Below are 22,360 nucleotides of genomic sequence, written 5' to 3' on the forward strand. Positions count from 1 at the left end.
ATTAAAGAATATTTTGGTAAGCAAAATTTAATGACAAAAAAATAAAATTTTTGTTAAAGAGTTTTTTGTAGAAAACAATTTTAAAAAAAAAATTGAATAAAGTTAACATTAGTTAATATAAAAAATTTAAAATAGATTAAAGAGAAAATTTTTTAAAAATTTGAAGAAGAATGTACATTTTATAAATAGAAAAAAATATCATTTTAACATCTTTTAAAAAAAAAAATAAATTTTTTTCTAAATTAAATTATTAAATTAACCTAACTTTGGCACCTTGTGGAAAAAAAATACTTGTATCTTTCACATTGATAAATCATTTAGAGCATGGATATTTCACAATCAATACATACACAAGACATGAGTGGCACTTTTAAACACTTGCTCTTGAAGATTAATAAATACAATATGATGAAGAGAGGTGAAGGGTGGAACCAAGACCCAAGTTAATACTGCCTTTCCTTTAATTTTTTTATTCCCGCTCAGCAAAGCCCAATTTTTAACAAACTCCCACCAACGGGTCCAGCACAATCAAACTCCATTGAATTTCACGCCACCAGCTCGGCTCAATCAGCCTCCCATGAGCGCCAGTAACCTTTTAAAGACATGCTTGATCCTGTAAATTGAAAACAACACGTGTCAGCATCGTATATAAGAAAAAGGTACATCTATATATATGTATAAAGTTGTATTTTTACACTAGAGCGACCCTATAAAAAATAGTTAATAAAACATGCAATTTGATGGGTTCAAATATTAGGAAAGTTTTCAAATGATCCATTCACTTTCACTGGGCTTTTTTTGTTCCATGCCCCAGTACCGTGAAGATATATAATTAAAGATGTTGATGGTGCAGATTTAATGGTATTATTATGGGGTAGAAACATAAAAGAATGGTGCAAGGTGTTTCTTAAACCTGTTCAACGGTTAACCTGGGAAGCAGTAGGGGTATTGACATTTTTGGTAGGTGTGTCGTGTTGTCTATTTAAAAAGCCACAGTTGCGAAGTCGGCTCACATGTGTAGCTCTTGGAGTGAGTTGGCTTTTTTTGGACTAAAAGGTATGGGCGTTTGAATTTTTTTGACAAGTATGGACATTGATTGGGCTAGGTAAGGTTTAAGCATTCATGGTTATTTCATTAGTAATGGTTTGGAGCAAAGAAACCCTATGCATTATAAAGCACCGTCACCCGCTTACCGAGTCACCTATTCATCCAAACCCCATTCTTGACTACGAAAGGAACCATGCGAAGCCTACGTTGATTTTCTGCAAAGGCAGAAACAGCAAGTTGTTGTTCGACGAACGTATGGACGGTGAAAGTTGGTGACCTACTCAACAGACGGTACGGGCAGTGAGATATAAACTCCCCCCACCCCAAGGAGCGGGGGTTGTTTCATCTTCACGCGGAACAAGTTTCTGCCAAGCTTGAGCGACAAACGGATGGTGCCGGCGTGAGGAGTCAGCAATGAGGAGAGCACATCCAGGAAACGAAGTCAGATACGGCCGGTGGCAACCTAACCCGAGAGGATGACATCGTAGGAAGCCATAGTGTAGGCGCGCTTCCCGTCGTCGCGGTGGCATTTCAAGGAAGGGGAGATGGGGGGCGATTGTTGAACAGAGTTACAGTGACGCTTAGGAAGAGGTAGGCGAAAGCTCCGATACATGGGACGACAGGCGAGAAGATATACTTCTAAACCGGAGAAGGCACGGGTATAGGAGCCGCGGCGGCAGTTTCGGGAAGGAGGATGCAACAAGTGTCGCGTGCAGTAGCAGGTCGCATGAAGGGTTGAGGGATCCCATTTTTTTGTGGTCTGGGCTTTCTGTTAGGATGGAAAGTTGCCAAAAAAAAAATTAATGTGTAATTTGGTGCGAGTTTTATGGGTCCAATTAATTGTGGCATGAAGGGTGGGCATCGGTTTTTTTTTCTGGTGGGCTGGAGTTTAGTTGGGGTAGGATTGCGTTGTCTTATCCGAAGAGGATAAGATCAAAATAGGTGACTGTAGAAGGTTTCAAGTAACGATAACAGATATTTCTAGCATAATAAATACCATATCCTGGATTCTACACAATCAGAATGAGAGGTGGAGTCCATGGTTTCTACCATAATAAAAACCCCATCCTGGATTGAACGCAATCAGTATGAGAGGTGGACTCCATGGTTTCTATCATGCGCTGCGGTTTCCGTCGTAAGTCGTCCGGTCTATGTTCTCCCATTCAGGTCTGTGTAATTGTGTGTCAGTGAATTGAAAGTCATTGAAAATTTCGGTGTGATTTATTTTATCATTGAGTGTGAAACATGTTTGATAGAGGTTGAGAGATGTGCATTCGGACTGCTCTAATACACCCTTCGATTAGGTGGATGAAGTCGTGAATGTTGATGTCAGCGATTACCGAGTGTTCATAGAGGCGGGACAACTGTAGGCGGCATAAACCGGGATTGAAAATAATGTTAGTTTCATCACCATTATTTTGAGATCGTGGTATTTATACTTTGGTTATGAAACATGGTATTGATTTGTTAGGTTTAAAACGTTTAATTTATTTGTTATAAATTTTTTGTCATAGACTGCTTTGGGAGTGTATGGGATGACTGATGCGGATGCAAAAGTAATATTGTTCTGGAAGTGCAAAGGTAATTCAGTTGGTGTGTCTCAGCTAGCGACGTCGGTGACCATAAGGTATGTCCTTTTCTCGTTTTTAATTTTTTTATTTAAGTTGAGGATTGCCTTAAAATTAGTGGATAATAAATTAAGACGTGGATTGATATTGGTAAATATTGTCGTACATATGTGATAGGTGCTCGAAAGTACGGGAGAAGTTGATAATTTCGTTTCTTTCCTGTCGCATGGAAACCTCCTCTTTTGTCAACTATCCTTTGTTGTCCCAGTTGGAGATGAATATCGTTGGTTGAATGCCTATATTGAATAGTAAATGAAACGATGGTAGTGAATTTAGAATTTTCCTCGGTTAGAGTCTTCCAAGTAAACAAATTATGGGAAGAAAATCCATTAAAAATCGTGTTCGATACTTTATGAATTATATATAATTTTCAGTTATATATATGTGTACCCATCCTGGAATGATGGTAATTGTTAAAGGGTCTAAATGCGTTCATGAAACGTAGTAGAAGAATTTGCTTGCATAAAGTGTAGTAGATGGTAGTTGACATTATAAATATTTCTCAATTGAAACTTGAAAAGCACATTTAATTTATGAGCATGGAGTTGGTCCATTGAAATAACTTTCTGTGCTATTGTTATTGCTGGAAAGGTCTCGTGTTACATGATTTCTATTTGTGCACAAGGAAAAGAAATTTATTTTGAAAGTATGCTGCAGGCGATAACAAATTTAGGTGAAGCCTTATTGGAAGGTTAACCAAGTATTAGTAGGTTTGTCATGAAAAGTTGTAAGACCTTAATGCCGAAGTTGGTTTTGGGTTATTTAAGCAGTGTCCTTAATTTATTTATTTTGTGTGAGAGTTCTCTAAATTTGTTTTATTCAGCTTGTTTCCGTTATATTACCGATGCATTTTGTTGTGTTTCTTCACCATTTGTGTTTGTTAAGGTGCTGTTTTGACCTAAGTCTGATTAGAATTGAGTGTATGAAGCAGTAGGAGTAATATTTGTTCCTAGAAAACCGGCATTTGAATTCGGATATTAATAATTTGGAATAATGACTGGTTTATAGAAGAAAGTGAATTTAAATAATAAAATTCGTTTGTAACGGATTTTGAACTCTTGATAGGGTATTCCGATATAGATGCAGGCTGGCTTTGTGAAAAACCCAAATGATGTCCACCCCTATTTGTTCCTTGCGTAGAACGGTTAGAGAAGAAATACTCTGACTATATCTCATTCATTCCAGAAAATGACGTTGTTCAATTTGTTGAAGAAGTTACGGAAGATGCACATTCAGTAATACGTATTCCTCTGTTGTCATATTAGTTATTTGAGTATTACAATTCCCTCAATCGTGAGAAAACATTTTATTTGAATAACTGGAGTAGTACATCTAACTATTGTTGTTTTTGTTTGTTGCAGTACATGTCCCCGTACCGCAGGCGCCCCATGGAGACCGGTCTGTGCAGAGTCGTAGCATTTGGTTTCTGTCCCAACGAAAATGTAGAAAAGAGCATCTTCAAATTCGGTTGAATATCCCAATTTGATCAAGCAGCTCCATGTTCCTTCCAGCACGTCGTCATGTTGAATCGGTTAGTAAAAAATCGTAGTTCGTTCAGCCTATATTGGTTTTATGACGTAAGGTTGTTTTATTCGAGTCTATCAATCTCCACCACAATCGTGAAACAATACACGAAACAGATGATCCATTTCATTCTCGTTGATTCCTTTTCAACATTAAATGTTTTCCAAATGTCCGCTGCGCATACAGAACTAACATTCTATTAAGTTATCGTAGTTGGTTGTAAATATGTAAAGGAGCATGTGTTGCCGATCACAGTTGCTCGCATAAATTTTCCGGAAACATGTTTATCTCAACGAAAGAAAAAATTTTGGATATCGTACGGCGTATCAGGCAGGGATGATATAGAAGTAAAATGGATAAAGAGAGAAGATCCTATTGTTTGTTTGAAGGAAGGTCGTTAATGAGTTGTGGAGTTGTTGGAGCTAAAGCAACAATATTTCGTTGTTTTTAAGTGCAACGGGGAATTTAAATTTAAATTCCTTGTGGTCCGTTCGATTGACTCCGAGATTGATTATTCAAGTTTCACAAGTTTCCATCACGGTGACCACCGTATGGGAAATAAATTTCCGATTCATTCGGGGGGTTTTGTATATGGAAACTTCTGAAACTCGAGTAATCAATTTAGGAAGCATTCGAACGAATCACGTTGGATTTAAATTTAGATTCTCCTTTGTACTTAAATGCCACGAGATACGGTTGCTTTAGTTTTAACAACTCCACAACTCCTTTCCGACGTTGATTCAAACGAGCACTATTATTTTATTTCTTGATCCATTTTACTTCTATTTCATCCCCGGTTGGTAGGTGTAATGATGTTGTCAACCATAGGCATTTCGAAATGTTATCTTTATAAAACACAGGCTACTTCGTCATAACTGCAACACTTGGCCACTTAATTAATAACCGGTACGTTGTTAGCACGGTATTAACAACATCAGTTACTGTTTACGTTGACTAGGTCGTTGTAACGTACATTAGAATAGGAAGTTGGAGCAATTGCATAATTTTTGAGTTGGAATATGCTTTTCTTTGCATGGGTAACGTCATATGAATCTGAACGTGATTAATTTTTCTGTAACATGCATGATTTTGCTGAACAACTGTTGTGGAGGAGGAACACAATCGGGGATAAAAAACATGCTGCGGATGGAGACTATCTTACTGGATCAGACGACGAATATTGTGAATTTTATGCCTTCATTTTGTTGAATCTTGTACGTAGCAGCCTTGTTTCATGTTAACAAACATGACAGACGGGGTTCGACATTCTTCGTCAGCTGAAATGCGGCCGGAAAGGTACAACCATGTTAAGGAGACTGTGTTTCTGTTGTGCTATGTTATCAGCTTCCAATCATTCTGTTGTGTAGACATGGTTTTCATTTTGGAGTTGGCTGGATAGAGGAATCTGCATTTATTCAGCCTTTTTTCTTACTTGGAAATAAACTTATTGAATTTAACGTGACTTGACATTTCTTTAGAGTGTGTATCTTTTTGTGGCCCATTTTTTATTTTCAGTTCTTCTATGTTATTTGCAGTGAAAGCTTTATTAGCATAAGAGTAATGTTGCATCTTTCTGCATCGTTTTGGCTTGGTTCTTTAGTTTTACTATGTAGCATAGGTTCGGTAGTTTCTGTTCTGTTACATTGTTAGAAGGTTCAATGTTCGGTTCTTTCCGTTTTGCTATGGAAAACAAAATATGGGTTTTGTGTTTTGTTTACTGAAAGGAAAAGACAGGGTTTGCTCTCTGGGCTGGAACCCATGTTTGTGTTCTATGCTTATCCGGTTCAGGTATGCTTCTTTTTTGTTCTTGTCTTTGTTTGTTGTTTTTCCCATTGTTCTGCCACTGTTCCTTCTTTCCTTTTATTGAAAATTTAATTATTGTTATGAATCGTTCTGCCCATGTTTGTTACTTTCTATTGTCCCTCTAAAAAACTTTTGTTCTGATTTGATGAGGAAAATAGAAAAGATGATGAACCACTTTAGCTGTTTCGTACTTAGTTTTTGCCAAGTTTATGTTCTGTATCTTTCTTTTCGGCTGATATTTTTTTTAGATTTCAAAACTTGCCTTCAATTTCCACACTTTTAACTCAAATGTGTCACTTTGATGACAGGTGGTTGCTGAAAGATCTTCTCCAATTCATCACAGAATGTTGCCTCTATAAAAGAAACTTCTGTTTCCTATAAATGTAACAACCGAGCTGTACAGAATCTATATGTAATTGGACTTCGCTTGAATGAAGAAATACAGTCTCAATCGGATGCATGAATGTCAATAATCTAACGATCATTGCAGTGCACTAGTTTTTTAACTTGGAAAATTGTTGTCATGCCACTCCTTTTCCTCATTTCCATTTCATCAAGTCTCGTTTTCTACTTCCCAGTAGGGTTGAGAGATGAATTAAACCTCTTAATGTACTTTGTGCTATACATTTTCATGTCTCTTTTAGCAAGTGAAGCAGTTGTGTTTGTCATGGAAGTTGTTTATCGTTTTGCTGTGTTCATTTTTTTATGCAGATAATAATCTCTGCGTTTTAGCTGTAGGTGTCATCGAGTGGGTACGGAATTTAGTAGTATTTTTGCCTTACTTGCATCGTTGCCTTGTACAATGAAATCATCCTTTATGTAATTTGCATTTCCTATATCAGTTTCCAGTTTATAACGAATTTAAGTAGCTGTATCAGTTTATAACGATTTGCACGAGATCTTAAGATTGTTGTGGTTTTTGTCGTTACTTACATTGGACAAGATATTTTGTTTATATAAAAACAAATTTGTCTTTTTTACAAAAGGCGTACGACGTTTTGTCTGTTCATAACAAAAAAATTTTTATTATTCTAAAACGACGTTTTGTCTTTTCATTTCTTAAAAAATTAATTGCTTTAAAAAACCTCAGTAACGTTACGTTCTATCATAATAGGACATTTAAAATATGAGAATGAACAAAAATTATCGGTGTTCACATTAAAATTGTGTATACCTACGAATGTTAGCCTTCATGTACTGTATGTGTTCATATGTCGTAAACAATGGATTAACTGCTTAAGCTGCTAAAATCACGTATGAATAATTATACTTCGCTGAGTTAATAAGACTTAACCTGGAATAATAAGCAGACGTTATGCGTGAAGTGAACATTAGAGTAACTAACAGACTAGAATATACATTAAAAAGTCAAGAATGCAACACAGTGAAAAGTAAGACTGCTACAAATCAGGTAAAACATGCTGGTATGATAACTAAGGTTAACATGAGCCTACTTCCTAACCAGAGTTAAGTATAGGACGAGGATGGTGACGAAGATAAATAGGATAAACTGGTATGGATTACGTTGCCGGCGGCCCTGGTTGGATCGGTTGCTTTGACGGACAGTTGACTGGTTGTCCCTTCCTTCAATTTGACGTTGCTCCTGTATACCTTCGTCAAAAGGGAGTAGTTGGTTAGGAATCGGTGATGGGTTGTGTCGCATGGATGTTGCATCAATTTGATGCAATGGAGGACCATTGTTGGTGAGCTGAGTCTGCAATCGTCTGGCAGATAGGAATTGTTCGAACGCGAAACGAGCTTCCTCGAATGTTTCGTATGACTTATGGAGGTTGCCGCTAAATTGGTTAACTTGGCTATGACAGGCCGGCCAGGAATTATAGATACCAGGGACCCTCCCTATGAAAACAACATAGTATTTCTTCTTGTCACGGACCATGTTGAGATTCCAAAGGAGAGATGTGTCGAGTATTTTCACGATGGGAGATTGGCCTTGGTGCTTTTTAAAGGGATCGAGGATGGCTCCTGTGATTTGAACAGGAAATTCAAATTCTGCAACTGTGATATTTCCAACGGTTGGAAAGTTATCAAATGTGGGGGTGACATGTGTCCTTTTGCAAGAAGCATCAACTAGCCTAAGTTTTGGTTTGAAGAAGAACATGGTTCCGGTTGTAATAAAAAATTATTAACTAAAATATAAATTTCGACAGTTAATTATAACACACGAAATATATAACAAGTATGTGACTCAACGGTACGGACTGATTTATTAAATTTTTAAAATACAGGTTGTAATTTTACTGTATAAACTCATGCGAGGTTGACGAACGCCTGCATCTCGTAGTTTGCGCGACAGTTGATGCAGGGGATATGAGCGGCACCTCCGAAAGCATGGACGGAGTTTCGCTCTGCTGCACGTCTGCGATAGTCATACAGAAGAGGCATGTGGCCCCTGGTGGAGCACGTAGGTGAGTTGCAGACGGTTTGTTGTGCTTCTATACGGGGCATTTGGACCTCACCTGGCCACGAGATTGTCAGAATTGAAAAGCACATTGCCTTACAATCGGCGAGTGAACCAGCCGCATCAAGCTCGCGAAACATTTTCATCCCTCTTTGTTTTTCGTCGTTGTCGTCCGTGCGAAGCAGCAACGTCATGGTCAGTGCGTATTTGGCTGCTACATGTCCGGTATTTGTTGCACTATTCAGCATCTTCATTCCATCGTTTTCGTTACGTCTGATGAAGAGTTCCCGAAGTGCCTCCCGGAACAGAAGCTCTGGATTGCTAGCTACCATGCATCGATCAAAGAATCTCTTTGCCCCCGGGTTGAGGCACCACCACCACGGCGTGGCATGCGGTGGTGGGATGGAGACACTCCGGTGTACAATCTCGGCCTCTCCCGCATCGCGTGCAGCCTTGAAGGTCATTCTGAGACTGCACAGGTCGCGAATGGAGTCTGCCGCAACTTTAATGGTTATTTCTACCCAGATGTCGTTGGGAATGAAAGCCATGTTACAACAGCTTTCGACTGTCATTTTCAGATTGTTCCTGCTGGTTCCTATTTCGATGGGGATGAGGATACGTGTTTAGAGTATAGGGTTTGGAGTGTGTCATAGTAGTGTAGCCTCCATATTTATAAGTCCACCGACCCTGTTGGAAACCTGCACTTGAGTGTAGTAGACCAGGGATCTCTTTAATGCATGCGTAATGTTAAACGTTTAGAGCAACCGTATGTAAATTATGGTGAAAGCTGGACACTGTATGGGGAATGGTATTCATTATTTGAAAATAATAGATGACGAACAAGATTTTTCAACAATGTTGCCCTATTACTCTCCTAATTAAATTTACTCAATTAATGTTATTATAATACACCGTTCAGACCTTGTTAAACAGATGTTATTACTTACCTACACCTTTCTAAACCTATAGTAGTATACATTATTCAACGGGCAGTCAGTAGAATGTTAAAGGTTCGGTCAGTTACTAAGCCATTTAATGTATGGTTAGTTAATACTTAATCTTTAATGTAATTTGCATAGTTTAGGGTAGTTTAGTATCATGGATGTGAATTTTGTGTTTTTGAAACTTGTTTCATGTATCACATAGAGACTAGATGATGCGACGCGTTTAATGTGAAAATGAAAAAGCGTTGTAGATATGGTGGAGGGTGGGAAAAACGGATAGGTGAGGTTACTACATTTATTATCGAATTTAAAGCCCTGGGGAAGCGGTGTGGCTGTCAACTGAGATAACTTTGTATACATAGTTGGAAGTGAGAATGTGATGAGGCATGTCATATATAAATATAAATAAGTTCGATGCTTGAGATTACTTGGCTAAGGATTTTGTTAATAAGACTGAAGGTTGTTACTTCGTTTTGTGAGTGACTCGCTGTTCATTGGGTTTGAACAATGTCGAGCCCCAGCGTTGGTGATGGTACTGCTTCTTCCGGAGGAACTCGCCCAGGCGGCCCTCTCCGCGATGACGGTAGGTGGTTTCACATAATCTTTCTCCCGGTTATCCTTTACGTTTACTCATTGTCATTTTTTTTCCTGGTTTGAAATTCTAGAAGTTGTCCCCACGGTTAATCCTGACCAGTTTATCATCATCGAGGACCTTGAGCAGATGCTGCGCAAGGCATGTGACGCCCTTAAGACGGAGCCTCCAGTGTTTCAGCCGCACGATTGCGTATACGTCGAGGGCGACCGCTACCATGGGTTTGTGGTGCATGTCGGGGGCCCACCGGACGGAGTGAACTTTGTTGCCTACGGCAGGTTCTCAGCCGACGAACGCCTCGCCAGGCAAGATGCCGCTTTTTCATCCCTGCAAGCGGTTGTTGGAGAGTCTGGTAAGGACATACTCGACTACAATTACTACGTGGCACAGAGTTACAGGGAACGTCTTTTGGAGTTGGAGCGGATATCTAGTCTGTCCGTCGACGCCCGTGTTGCTGAACTGGAGGCTGACAACGCTCGGCTAATGGAACGCCTGGCTACTTGGTCCACCTTCCACGGCCGTGTATAATCTTTGTGTAGTATGTGGTTGACGGTTTACTGTTTCGGGGGTTTGTTGTTTGTTGGTTAGGGTTCATGGTTGACGGTTTTAGGGTTTGTGTTGAAGGTTTTGTTATGGATCTTTTTGGGTCGTGACTGTAACAATTATCTTGTTATTACCTATACTTTTCCTATTATGTAATACTTACAATGTATTTCGTTATGCGTGGGTTACAAGAGTTCGCGAAAAAAAAAATTTTTAATAGTAATATTAAAAACACGCAGCTTCGAATAACATCTAATATTTTCATTGCATAAACAGTCATTAAGCTATCCGTTAGTTTGTTCTAAATTAAAGTGCATTGCATGGAATTGAAGTTAATTTGAAATTCTTTCCATACCCTAATCAAAGTTTTTTGGAGATAGAAGTGTAACATTTAATACGGACTAAATCGAAGGGCACACAAGTTTCTATCGTAAATGTGGTAGTCGAACGGGTATATATTGTTTGCTGGAAGGTTGTGGAAAAGCATTATAGACGTTAATGTATTCATTATGGGAATTAATTATGTGGCTCGGGAACTGGTGTCATTAGGCAGTTCCAATCAGAATTAAATTTGTTTAAATGAATTAAAAAATATAATTTTAAATTTTAATTTACGTAATACTCTTATAGATAATCTTATAAAAACAAAAATACCGTTATAAAAATTAAGGACCGACTTACAAGCTCCAACAACAAATCCAACAATAAATTATATAACTTTTATCTAGATCTAATTTCACTTCAATTATCATTCACTTTTTTTTATTTATATTTTTTTCCGTTCTAGGAATTTTTTTTCTTTTATTTACAACTCTACTTCTAATTCGAATTGAGATCATTTAATAAATTTACAATGTTAAATTAGACATTTGATTCTAAAAGAGTAACATGTACTTTTTATATAATTTTAAATGATAAAAATACTCTTTAAATGGTTAAAGTTATTTTGTTAAATTAAAAAATTGAATTTAAATCTTTTTTTCATTAGTAACTAAAAGAAACTAACACGGGAATGGGAACTTGAATTTAATAGAACCAAATATATTATTTAGTATTGAGTTTAAATATTAAAATTTTCTTTTAAGATTAGATACTTAAACGAGTTCGAAAGTAAAATTTTGAATTTTATTTTAAAACGTTAACATAGGAGTAAAAATAGAAGATCAAAAAAATTAAAATAGGAGAAAAACAGAAGAGCAGAATAGGATCACCACCCACACTACATGGGACACGTAGGCGGCGAGTGAGGCGAAATGCCTCCGAGATGGCGGCGATGCAATGATAGAAACGACGAAGGAGACGCGACGTTGAAGGAGACGCGAGTGACGGTGGTGAACGGTATCTACGAAGTTGTTTAGAAGTGAGATTTGACAAAGAGAGTTATGAATTAAAATAAATATAAAGAGTTTTTTAATTTAAAGCAGAAGAGGTAAAATAAATATAAAGAAAATAAAAATTTTAACTGCATAAAAGTAATTTAACAATAAAAATATGTAGAGTATTGATTCACTAAATAATTAACGACTTTATAGATTATCGATTGAGCAAACTATTAGAGAGTATTGTAAACATAGCCATATTAAAAACAACACGAGTATATTAATTTTTTAATTTATAATTACAGGTTTTAAATAGTTACTTTTTTAAATTCGAGAAAATATAATCAATCATATAAGTTTAATAATAGAGAAATTCAGTCATATCAGCTAATGAGTGACAAAATTTACACATATCAACCAATACAAAAATTGGTTCACGAATCAACGCAGAGGGCATTTTTATGTAGTTCGAATTAAGCTAATTCAAACTCCACTCTCAATGTAATTCGAATCAATATGATTCAAATAACACACAAACGCACATACCCTCTAATTCGAATCAATCTGATTCGAATCCCACACACTAATTCAAATTAGGGTGATTCGAATTACACACAAACTCACGTACTAGTTCGAATTGGACTCATTCGAACTTGTTATGAAATTTTTGCAAAAAATATTACAAAAAATATTAGGACAAATATACTACCTAATATAAAAAATATAGTACAAAAAGTATATAAAAATTATAAATACGAATTGAACGTGAATTTCACAGTATAAATGTAATCCATGCAGTTATTTTAATACACCAACATTTATATCTATATGGAGGCAAGGCTAACTCGAATTCAAGTAGTTCCACAATACGGTGTATGAAAAAAAATTGCATTTTATGAAGTTTAAAAGTTTTTATTATGTGATAGGTTAGTAACGAGTACATTAGAAATGTTGATAGTACTCATCGTAACAATGTTTATTTTAATAATTGTTATAAAAATTTTAGTTGTACTCTTTACAAAATAAATGATGACAATAATTTGTAATAGCTCATGAAAATTTTTTAATAAAATTATTTAAAATATATGGTGAGATATTATCAATTCGAATTCCATATAATACTCTGTTGCCAATTTTTAATAGCTCACGAATATTTTTTAATAAAATTATTTAAATAATAAGACAACAAATATTTATTCTATACAAAATAAATTTAAAAATGGCTTAGAAGAGGGTAGAAGTACTACAAAAATTTATAATGTCATAACGATTTAGGACACTAAAGAAATACTCTACATAGTTAATAATAAATTAGAAATTAAAGAAAACACAATTTTTTTCCTGTATGTACCTAAATTACTAGAATATTACAAACTTAGATAGCACTCATAACATCATTTAACCCATTTTTTTAAAACTATTTTGTATAGAATAAAATATATTTTTTAGTTGTTTTCTATAAAATAAAAGTTTTTTTTTAATTTCTAAATTATTACTGACTATGTAGAGTATTTTATTTAAAATATGAGTACATGCATGTATTTAACTAAGTCATCAGAACATTACAAATTTTTATAGTGCTCCCAATATTTTTTAAGCCATTTTTTTAAAAATTGTATAGAATAAAATATTTTTTGTAGTATAATTTAAATAAATTTATTAAAAAATTTGTTAAAAAATATTCATGAGCTATTAAAAATGGACAAAAGAGTACTGCATGGAATTCGAATTGATAGGTCATTAATTTTTTATTAAAGTATCGTAATTATATATTTTGTTAGCTTTTTTTCAAAAATAAAACAATTTAAACAAATTGTATTTAATATTTAAAAGAATAAGCTGCGAAAAAGTTGAATTTAAATATATAGTTCACGCTTGGATTTAATAAAAATAAATAAATGGTTTTTTAATTATTTGGCCACTAAATCAATTATTAAAATCATGATCATATAATGGATGTACTCCAATAGAAAACAGTTAACATTATTTCATAATTATTTTTTTTGTTAGGAACGAAAGACTTTACCAAAATATATAACACCATATTAATTCAAAACCTGTTTTGGTTTTTTTTTTTTTCAATATTGCCCCATGTAATTATCTACCGCACTATGTGTAAGTTATGCTGGCGTAAAACCACTTCCACTATTTCGTCTTTTCTCTCATCACAAACATTCACGTTCTCTCCTATGCCGTAAATTCACATTCAAGCAACCTCTATCATTATCGCTAACCTCCCGTGCTATTGATCATATCGTATTACTTTGAATGTACAAATTAGAAAACTATTTGAAATCCAACTTCTCTTGCATCCGTGTCGTTTTACATTAAATATATACTAAAATCTAATTTACTTTGCCTGAAAAAAATTTAAGTAAATTTTCTCATTTTACAATCAATTTAATAGTGACCGTGACAAAATACTATTTATACACGTCAAAAAATAATAACATAAATTAATAATGTTTAGCATGATGTGTTGATATTTTGAAAATAAAATTTAATAACTATAACATAATAGTAAAATTGAAGATAATTAAAGATGTTCAATACAATATCACCAAAATAAATTTTATTTTCTGATTACAATTGTATGTCTTTTTAAAGAGTGTCTTGAATATGAATATGAATTCGCATATAGTTAATCCAGATTAAATATGACTCACAAAAAAAAAAACGTTTAATATATAAATAAGTCATCTATAAATTTATCGAATAGGAATTAATATTAAATTTAGAATTTTAAAAATAAGAAAAAAAAAATTTTTAACTCAATATAAAATCGCCTGTTGAGCCGCTAGTTACGTAATAAACCGTAAGTAAAAATTCGAAAGGTTGCAACATAAGAAAATTAAAATTTTTAATTACTAAATTACATTTTAAATATTTGGGTAGCAGAACCAAAGTAAATTATTGTGGCCCAAGAGGCACGAAACCGAATGGCTTCTGGAAGAAGACTCAACGGAAGGCTAAAGGCACTTTCTCCTAGGTACTGGAACTCTGAATAAATAACTTCACTTAGTGAATAAGATAAGATTCACCGTTGATATCCTCTGCTTCCACACGCTATCCAATCTGTGAGGGTTGTTGTACGTTATAGATTATCCCCTTCTTCGTCTGTGTTGGTGCTCTGACGAACCAATGGCCGAAGAACACGCGAAACATGACGCCGTTAGGGTTATCAAAGCGGCCGGAGAGCCGTCGCGGCCCATGGTAGGTTAACGATTCCGCTCCTTTTGTTGCGATTATTTGTCACTCTACCTAATGCATTTTTTGTTATCTCTTAACCCGACTCCGCTTATGCCCTTATTTGCAGCGTCTGCCTTTACGGAATGGGCTCCTCCCCAAAGATAGCAACCACCTATACGTCACCGTCGCCGATGGTTCAAACCGTACTTACAAGATTGCTTGCAGCCCCAAGGGGTGGAAAGAGATCACTCTCGGCAGGGGATGGCAAAGGTTCTATCATGAATACAAGCTACAACCATCTAACATTCTGCTTTTCAAGCACAAGGGCAGAGACGACTTCAGCGTTCGCATATTTCAGTCACCCGGTGTGGAAAGGTCCTATGATACGGCCGGTGATGACTCCGTCGACATCACACCCCCGAAAGTGCCAAGGAAATGTAGACCCGCTACTGAAGCGCCCCGGCGTCGAGTGGGGTGTATCAATGTCCCTAGGAGCGCAGCTGCAGCTGAGGTGGAGCAGACATTTCAGTCCGACCACCCTTTCTTCATCATGCACATCACAAAAAGGCTCTTGGGCATCCACTTCCTGGTAACGGCTTTCCCTCACCACGATATATACACCTCTATCTTTGTTTACCTTCGGGTACCAGATTATCTGTTTTGTTCCCCTCCAGTTCCATATTTTTAAAATAATCTGGCGGCCTACCTGGTCCGAATCAATTGTGCTTCTTTCGCTAGTACTAACCTTGTATGCCAATGTCCCTTTCTACGTGGGCCATATGTTGTGTCTTATGCTGTTGCTTAGTTGATAATGGTTGGCTGTCTGCCGGATCTGTTTTTGAATTCATATTGATTACGGAAATTTGCTGGGAATGTGTGTTGGTGTTAAAGACTTAAATTCATGCCAAAAATAAGGTGGTAATGTATGTTGTTGTTGATATGGTAAATTGCATTGTTTGGGAAACGTGCAGCACATTGCATGATAACCATTCAATATGCCATCATCACTTGTTGGCGTTTCATTCTGTTTGACTTAATGCACATTGCAAGCTTGTTAAACATCCCCTTAACTCCCTATCATTCTTCATTTTCTTTTGCCCAGCCAAATGTCCCTCACTTTGGAGACGGAGTCAACGATGATGTCATCGTCACTCTGAGATCGGGGGATATATCCGTACACGCCGTTTATGGAAGATACGTTGGCCAAAGAAGGCGCAACTGTGGTAGCATTAGCCAAGGGTGGGCGGAATTCTTGAGGAAGTGCAACATAACTGTGCCCAAGCTGGCCGTGTTTGAGATCGCCAGTACCCAGCCAGAGGTGGTGTTGTTGGTCCAATTTGTTGATTTCGAATGAATCCAACTGGGATGAATTACATGCTGACTTTGTTATTTTGGATATTCTATTCTGTTTGTCAAAAACTCTATGAGCGGTGTTATTAATGCTCATGTCTAATTACGGCATCACTAAACTCATTTTCTACATGAACCAATGTTATGTCCGTTAACTACGTAGTTTGAGACAAGTTATGTTCGTTACCTTAGTATACAATATCAATGCGTACAGCACGGTTGCTTACTCTCTACCGTTATTTGGGTTTTCAATTCACACAGCATGATGCAGGGTTTGTAGAGTTACTGAATTTAACGTTACTCTACCGGTGTCTACAATGTGCACATGGTTGTCGTGCTTTTTTTTGTTCCGCTCGCTTAGGTTAATTGTCCTGCTCCCTTATGTTATTTGCACTGCAACCTTTATTAGCGTTACAGGAATGTCGCATCCTTCTGCATTGTTTTGGCTTGCTTCTTCACTTTTAGTATGTAACATTGGTCTGACAGGACTATTTTCATCTTTGTGGTTCGGAATCTGTTCTGTTACATTCCTCGAAGGTGCAACTTCGGTTATTTCTTGTCACTGTATCACCATTTTTGAACTGCAAAATACAACATCTGTTTTATGATTTGTGTACCTGAAGGAAAAGTGATGGTTTGCTTGGTTGGGTGGAGACACATGTTTCTCCTTAATTATTCATTGATTGTCGTTCGCTGATTTCATCTTATTATGCAGATAAGTATAACTGCTCAGTAGTTGTAGGAGTCAAAGAGTGGGCGCAGAAATGAGTGGTTGACAAGGCGTACATGCATCGTTGCATTGACCTGTCTATTCAGAGATTATCAAACATCACCCTAATTAGATTCTTTTTTGCAACCCAGAACAGCAATGTAGGAGCACTTACCAAAGAATTTAAAGGAGTTAACTAAATATTTGGGTTTGCGTATTTGGCTTTGCAAGGGTTAACATCATGATCGTATCCCTTTGTAAGCTATTGAAATTATTATCAAAGTAAGTATCTGTATTAGCTGTTTCCCAGTCTCATTTTAGCAGGGCATAGATGACATGTAATGAGAAACAAAATAATTCAAGCACAAAGTCTTACAACCTCTACATACACCTTTTCATAGAGACACGGAAATTACATACTGTTGAACATGCAGGGACTAGACGCAAGAAATATACGTTTATGTTTGCCTACTTGCCATGATTTTAGCTTCAATCTAGGGGGTAATGCAATCGAGGCTATTGTCGCAAATAGATTCAAGCATGCGTATCTTAGACTCCAGCCTAGTTATCTCTTCCACAAGATGCGCGTTTTCCCGCTGCAAAGACTTAGCGCGAAGATAGTTGAAGTCCCTGACCTCATATCCCGCGTTTGCTAAAAGAACCCACAACATGCTGAACGCAGCGTCCTCCCTCGCGTCATCCTCCAGGACCGTGTAACGACCCTTCGCCCGGAGGTATGATCCAAACGGGTTTCCAGGGATGATAACATTGAATGCATAAATAGGACCAAGATCGCGGTGGAATTTTTCCTCACGAAAGAAACAAGGGGTCGGTATTTTAGTGTCGTAGCAATACATCAATAGCCAGAGCTCCATGCTGTTGCTAAGGGCGAAGTTATGCGACGCACACTCATCTTCTGGAATCATTGGTGCTCCTGTAACGGAGAACATTAGATTTTTTACCATGCAAGTGTTTCTCTGTCAACAGTCTATGCGTTGCTAGCTAATTAGTTAATTACGAATAAAGCTACATTAATGGAAAGGTAAATCACAAATTTACCACCAACAACAGCAGCAACGCGTCCGTCGAATGTTGGGAGGGTGCGAGGTATCCGCGGCGGTGACTCCACTGTGCCTGTCTCCGACATAATTTCCGCAGTTGCCTCCTTGTCCCCCATCAGCGTTTCCATCCTTGATTCATAGGCGTTTAGTGCCAGGAAGTAACTATTGAACCCGGTGTATTCCGGTTCGGGGTGATTGAGAACCTGCCTATTGGCTTCTTCGAAGGACATGTATACTCCCGTGTTGTGACCCTTTGTGACAACAAAAAATGTGAACTGTTTCATGGTCGCCTCCATTGGGCCCGGACAATGGTGGCTGATTTAGGAATTCTTGGGTTTTTACGGTGGAAGGAGCTGGGGATTGAGAATTTGTTTGGTATTTCCTCTGTCCCTTTCACGAGAAAGGATGTCTTTGTAGGGTTAAGGAGACTTCCAGGAGAAGCTTTGGAAGTGATATTTTCGATAACAACAGCCTAAAAAGCATGAAACAAGGGTCTAATCTCTTCAATCACGTCACATCAAATTCTTTTTCTAAATGATATGTCTACTATTATTCGACAAACGTGCCCTATCCAGATCATGTAAGCTTAGGCAGGTTCATACAACAGTATCCTTTTGGGCCACTAGAGTGGTGAACGCTATGAGAGATAATTTACATTAATGGGAGCTATGGTATGTGAGTGCACGCGTTGTATGCTTGCAAATCTATACTCATTGGTGGGCCACGGACTCCTGCTAAGATGAGGGATTTGGGTGCAAATCCCGCTAACGTATCGACGTCAGGAACCACTTCATCATTGGAAATATAACGATGTGACATTAGGCGATCGTATTAGTGTTTCCACTTGAACACGTCTGTTGACCAAATGATTTTTTCTTTTACTATAACTATAGCAACATCAAAGAATTACTGTGGCAAGGCAAATGTAATGTAAGAATTGTTTGTTACAGCAAATTTCAAATGCTTTTGCCCTAACAGGTTGCAGATGTATGTGTTTTTATGAGGAAAATGCTTAGGCCCTTTTTGGGTTACCAACTTAAGTAAGTTCGTTTCGATAAAATAACTTAAACAATTCATGACTCTGGTAAAAGTAACTTAGAAATAAGTTATTTTGTGTTTACATTTATTGTTCTAAAACAGCTTATTTTATACAAATGAAATAAAAAGTACAAGTATTATGAGAGAAGTCAATTTTATTAGCTACTCAATATGCTCCAAAATAGGTTCTTAGAAAGTTGAAATTTGATTTTTAAAATTGCCCTAGACATTAATACTAACACTTTTCATAAGTCAAACATAAAGAAAAGGTACGTATACAGTTTCCCAAACGGACCGTAAGTATCCTTTAAAATTCAGTTTTTATTCAGCCTTTGCATATAAAAATTAATAATGAATCAAAATTTAGTTCAAAGACATTCAAAATTTGTTGTGACACATAAAACATATATCTGAAACACATCCAGAAAGATAATTCGAGAATTTAAATTTCAACGTTATAAATAAAGTTTAAATTTTTAGATTTCCTGCAATAACATGACCAGGAATATGGAAAATTATATTTTATTAACCTTGTTTTTATTGCAATGAATAATTAAGCCAAATTTGTTTAGATTCAATTCAATAAAAGCATATGTAACATATTACCGTTAAATATGATATTTTTTGGGATCTAACATGCGTGGGTTAACAATTAAAACACTTCAAACATGTTTTTTAATATTTAGAAATAAATCATTGAATTTTGACTTACTTTGTTTTTCTTAATGTATATTTAAATGATAATCCTTTAATAATTTTTCATGCTAAAACTGAACTATGTTTTTTGAAATTTGATTTTTATAATTTAAAATTTTCAACATCAGTTTTATGTACCTTATATTATGGTTGTATGTATAAATTTAGTGGGAGACTAAATCTATTTAGATATATTTCTTTTAACAAAATTTTAAATTACTGTAAGTCATGGCTGAGTAAAGGACAACTTTTCCTGGATACTTACTCCGACTAATTGTTGTAATATTTCAAATACGGCATTGACTGTATCTTAATCGAAACAAATGTTATATTCCTTACTATAACGGAAGCAAATATTAAGTATAACCTTGTAAAACGTACATAAACTAAGTTGGACAATAATTTAGGGAAAAAGAAAATTTATCTATCATGAGAGCAAAATTATAAGGGCTGGAAAATTGCCAGCCTGCCCGCTAGGGCCATGCGGACTGGCATGTGCTCGGCCCGGAATGTTCTGGGATCTTATAAAATAGGCACAGGCCCAAGAACCTTTAAAAGCTTTAATACGTTAACAGGCCAAGCCCACTCCATTCAAGTGTATAACCAGCCTTGCCTGTTAAGAGCAATGTCTGGTCTGGCCCAAGCTGTTTCCACCCGTAAGCGCAGTTGTTATTAAAGCAACTAAAATAGTTAAATGTGAATGTACCTTTTCTGTAACGGGTATCAAATTCAAACTCAAATTTAGATTTAATTTATTAAGTTAAGAACAATAACGTTAAAAACAATTTACCTAAACATCGATTCCGTCAACCGAGAATTACACACAACGTTATATTATTTCCAATTTGTCATTATCTGAGTAATCAAGTACGTATCCTGTATTACAGATGTTGCTTGCTCTATTAAATTTTAAATAGTTAGGAACGAATTGAGGAAAAGTCCAACATGCATGGGATAATGATCAACACTTTTAGGTTCATTGTTAGCCGATTAAATAAGGCTCGGACGGTTCCACTTAATCCGCCGGCCATTAGCTGGCCGGTCCGATTAGCTAACTGCAATAGGGAACAAACCTGTGTGAGTCGGTCAAAATCGGAGGAGACCGGTGAAAACTATTCAACGCCGGTCAGAGACATTTTACCTTCTTGACTTATTAACTAAGTTTACCCAAAGTGTTTGATGTTTCTGGTCGCACAACCGTTGACAACAAAAAATAGAGTTAGGAAGGAGCACACATAGATGTATGATTTGAATATGTTAAACACCAATGATGTTCAACACTAAACCACGACAAATGCAAACAAATTATTACTTTTGCATCGTTGTTAGTGTAGAAATATGATATATATGTTAACGGTATTCCGTCTTTTGCAGTAAGATATAAAAGGGTTATCGTGTTGGGTTGGAGCCGGTTGCCCACCAATTAGGGGTTAAAACTGAAAAAAAAAAACCCACCGCACCCTAAACCCCACTGAACTCGTTAGTTGTGAATCGAGTCGCTTTGATGTAATGTTCCTTCCATAGTTGTCATAACCGAACATGTTATCTAACCGATCAGTTAACTGGCTTACTGGGTCAGGAACCCACGATATAAAGCAGTTTTGTTATATAGTGTATAGATTTATTATCATATACAATCACAACTAAATATCCAAGAATACTTGCGTCACTTATCCGAACCTACGAAGCAGACAATGGTTCAAAACAACCCTTGTATGCATATTTGGATATTGAAAGCACCATAGAACGGGCCGGTTTATTAGGTTTTGTATTGTGCAGGCCCGGTTTAATCGGTTTGGATAATTGGTATAATAGAAGATTATTACGAACCGAGCAGTACAAAGGATATGTGGTTTCGCGGCTGAATAGGGCGACACGGTCCAGTTACTTCAAACATGGAAGCATTTATGTCGTTGCATGTATCGAATTGTCGATAATTAAAAATACTTACTACAACTGTTAATAATTTAAAATTTGTTCTTCAGACTAGTTATGCAGGCTTAAGTTACTTAATTTACGAAAGCCTCAAATCCGATCCATTACAAACCGCATAAAATTCGTTTGGATCGGATCGGATTTTTTGTTAAAAAATGCACCCAACCCAAACCGCACCACAAACAAAACAACTGTTAGTGCTACTAAAGGAGGGTTTGTTAGTGTATCATCCACACTTTGGAAATGCCAAACCGTAAAAGGCAAAACTGTTCATTTTCTTTACAAATGCAAGTGACTAAAGGAGTCGAGTAGTGTACAAGAAGGAGTATTTCCACAAAGATTGTCACAGGGTGGGTAGCACAGGACTAGGTGGGTCAACCTGATAGGGTCACATCAATCAATGTTGCCACCCACTCTTCACTCAGGGGAGCCCTATAAAAGGAAATCTTAGCTGAAGCAACAGAGGAAGACACAAGCAAAAGGACGCCTAACCCAGTTACTCCAACCAATTACCAAAGGCAGAACTTACCCTCACACAGCAAATGGCGGGAACGGAGGACCGT

General features: G+C 36.6%; 1 protein-coding gene and 1 long non-coding RNA gene across 2 annotated transcripts; one reads left to right on the plus strand and one right to left on the minus strand.

Moving 5' to 3' along the window:
- LOC110272214 lies at positions 2,056–6,772 on the plus strand. Its single transcript, XR_002363217.1, has 5 exons — positions 2,056–2,214; positions 2,304–2,444; positions 2,562–2,628; positions 4,037–5,495; positions 6,311–6,772. It is a non-coding gene; the product is annotated as an uncharacterized LOC110272214 (long non-coding RNA).
- On the minus strand, positions 8,271–8,969 carry LOC110266568 (putative F-box protein At1g67623). The gene has a single exon (XM_021111446.1). It carries the CDS (start codon positions 8,967–8,969, stop codon positions 8,271–8,273), a length of 699 nt encoding a protein of 232 aa, XP_020967105.1.

The sequence above is a fragment of the Arachis ipaensis genome, chromosome B01 (assembly GCF_000816755.2).
Source record: "Arachis ipaensis cultivar K30076 chromosome B01, Araip1.1, whole genome shotgun sequence".
In the NCBI taxonomy this organism is placed as follows: Eukaryota; Viridiplantae; Streptophyta; class Magnoliopsida; order Fabales; family Fabaceae; genus Arachis; species Arachis ipaensis.

Bases quoted from the DNA above. Each gene is read 5' to 3' on its own strand.
- LOC110266568 (XM_021111446.1), bottom strand. From the start codon at position 8,969: ATGGCTTTCATTCCCAACGACATCTGGGTAGAAATAACCATTAAAGTT.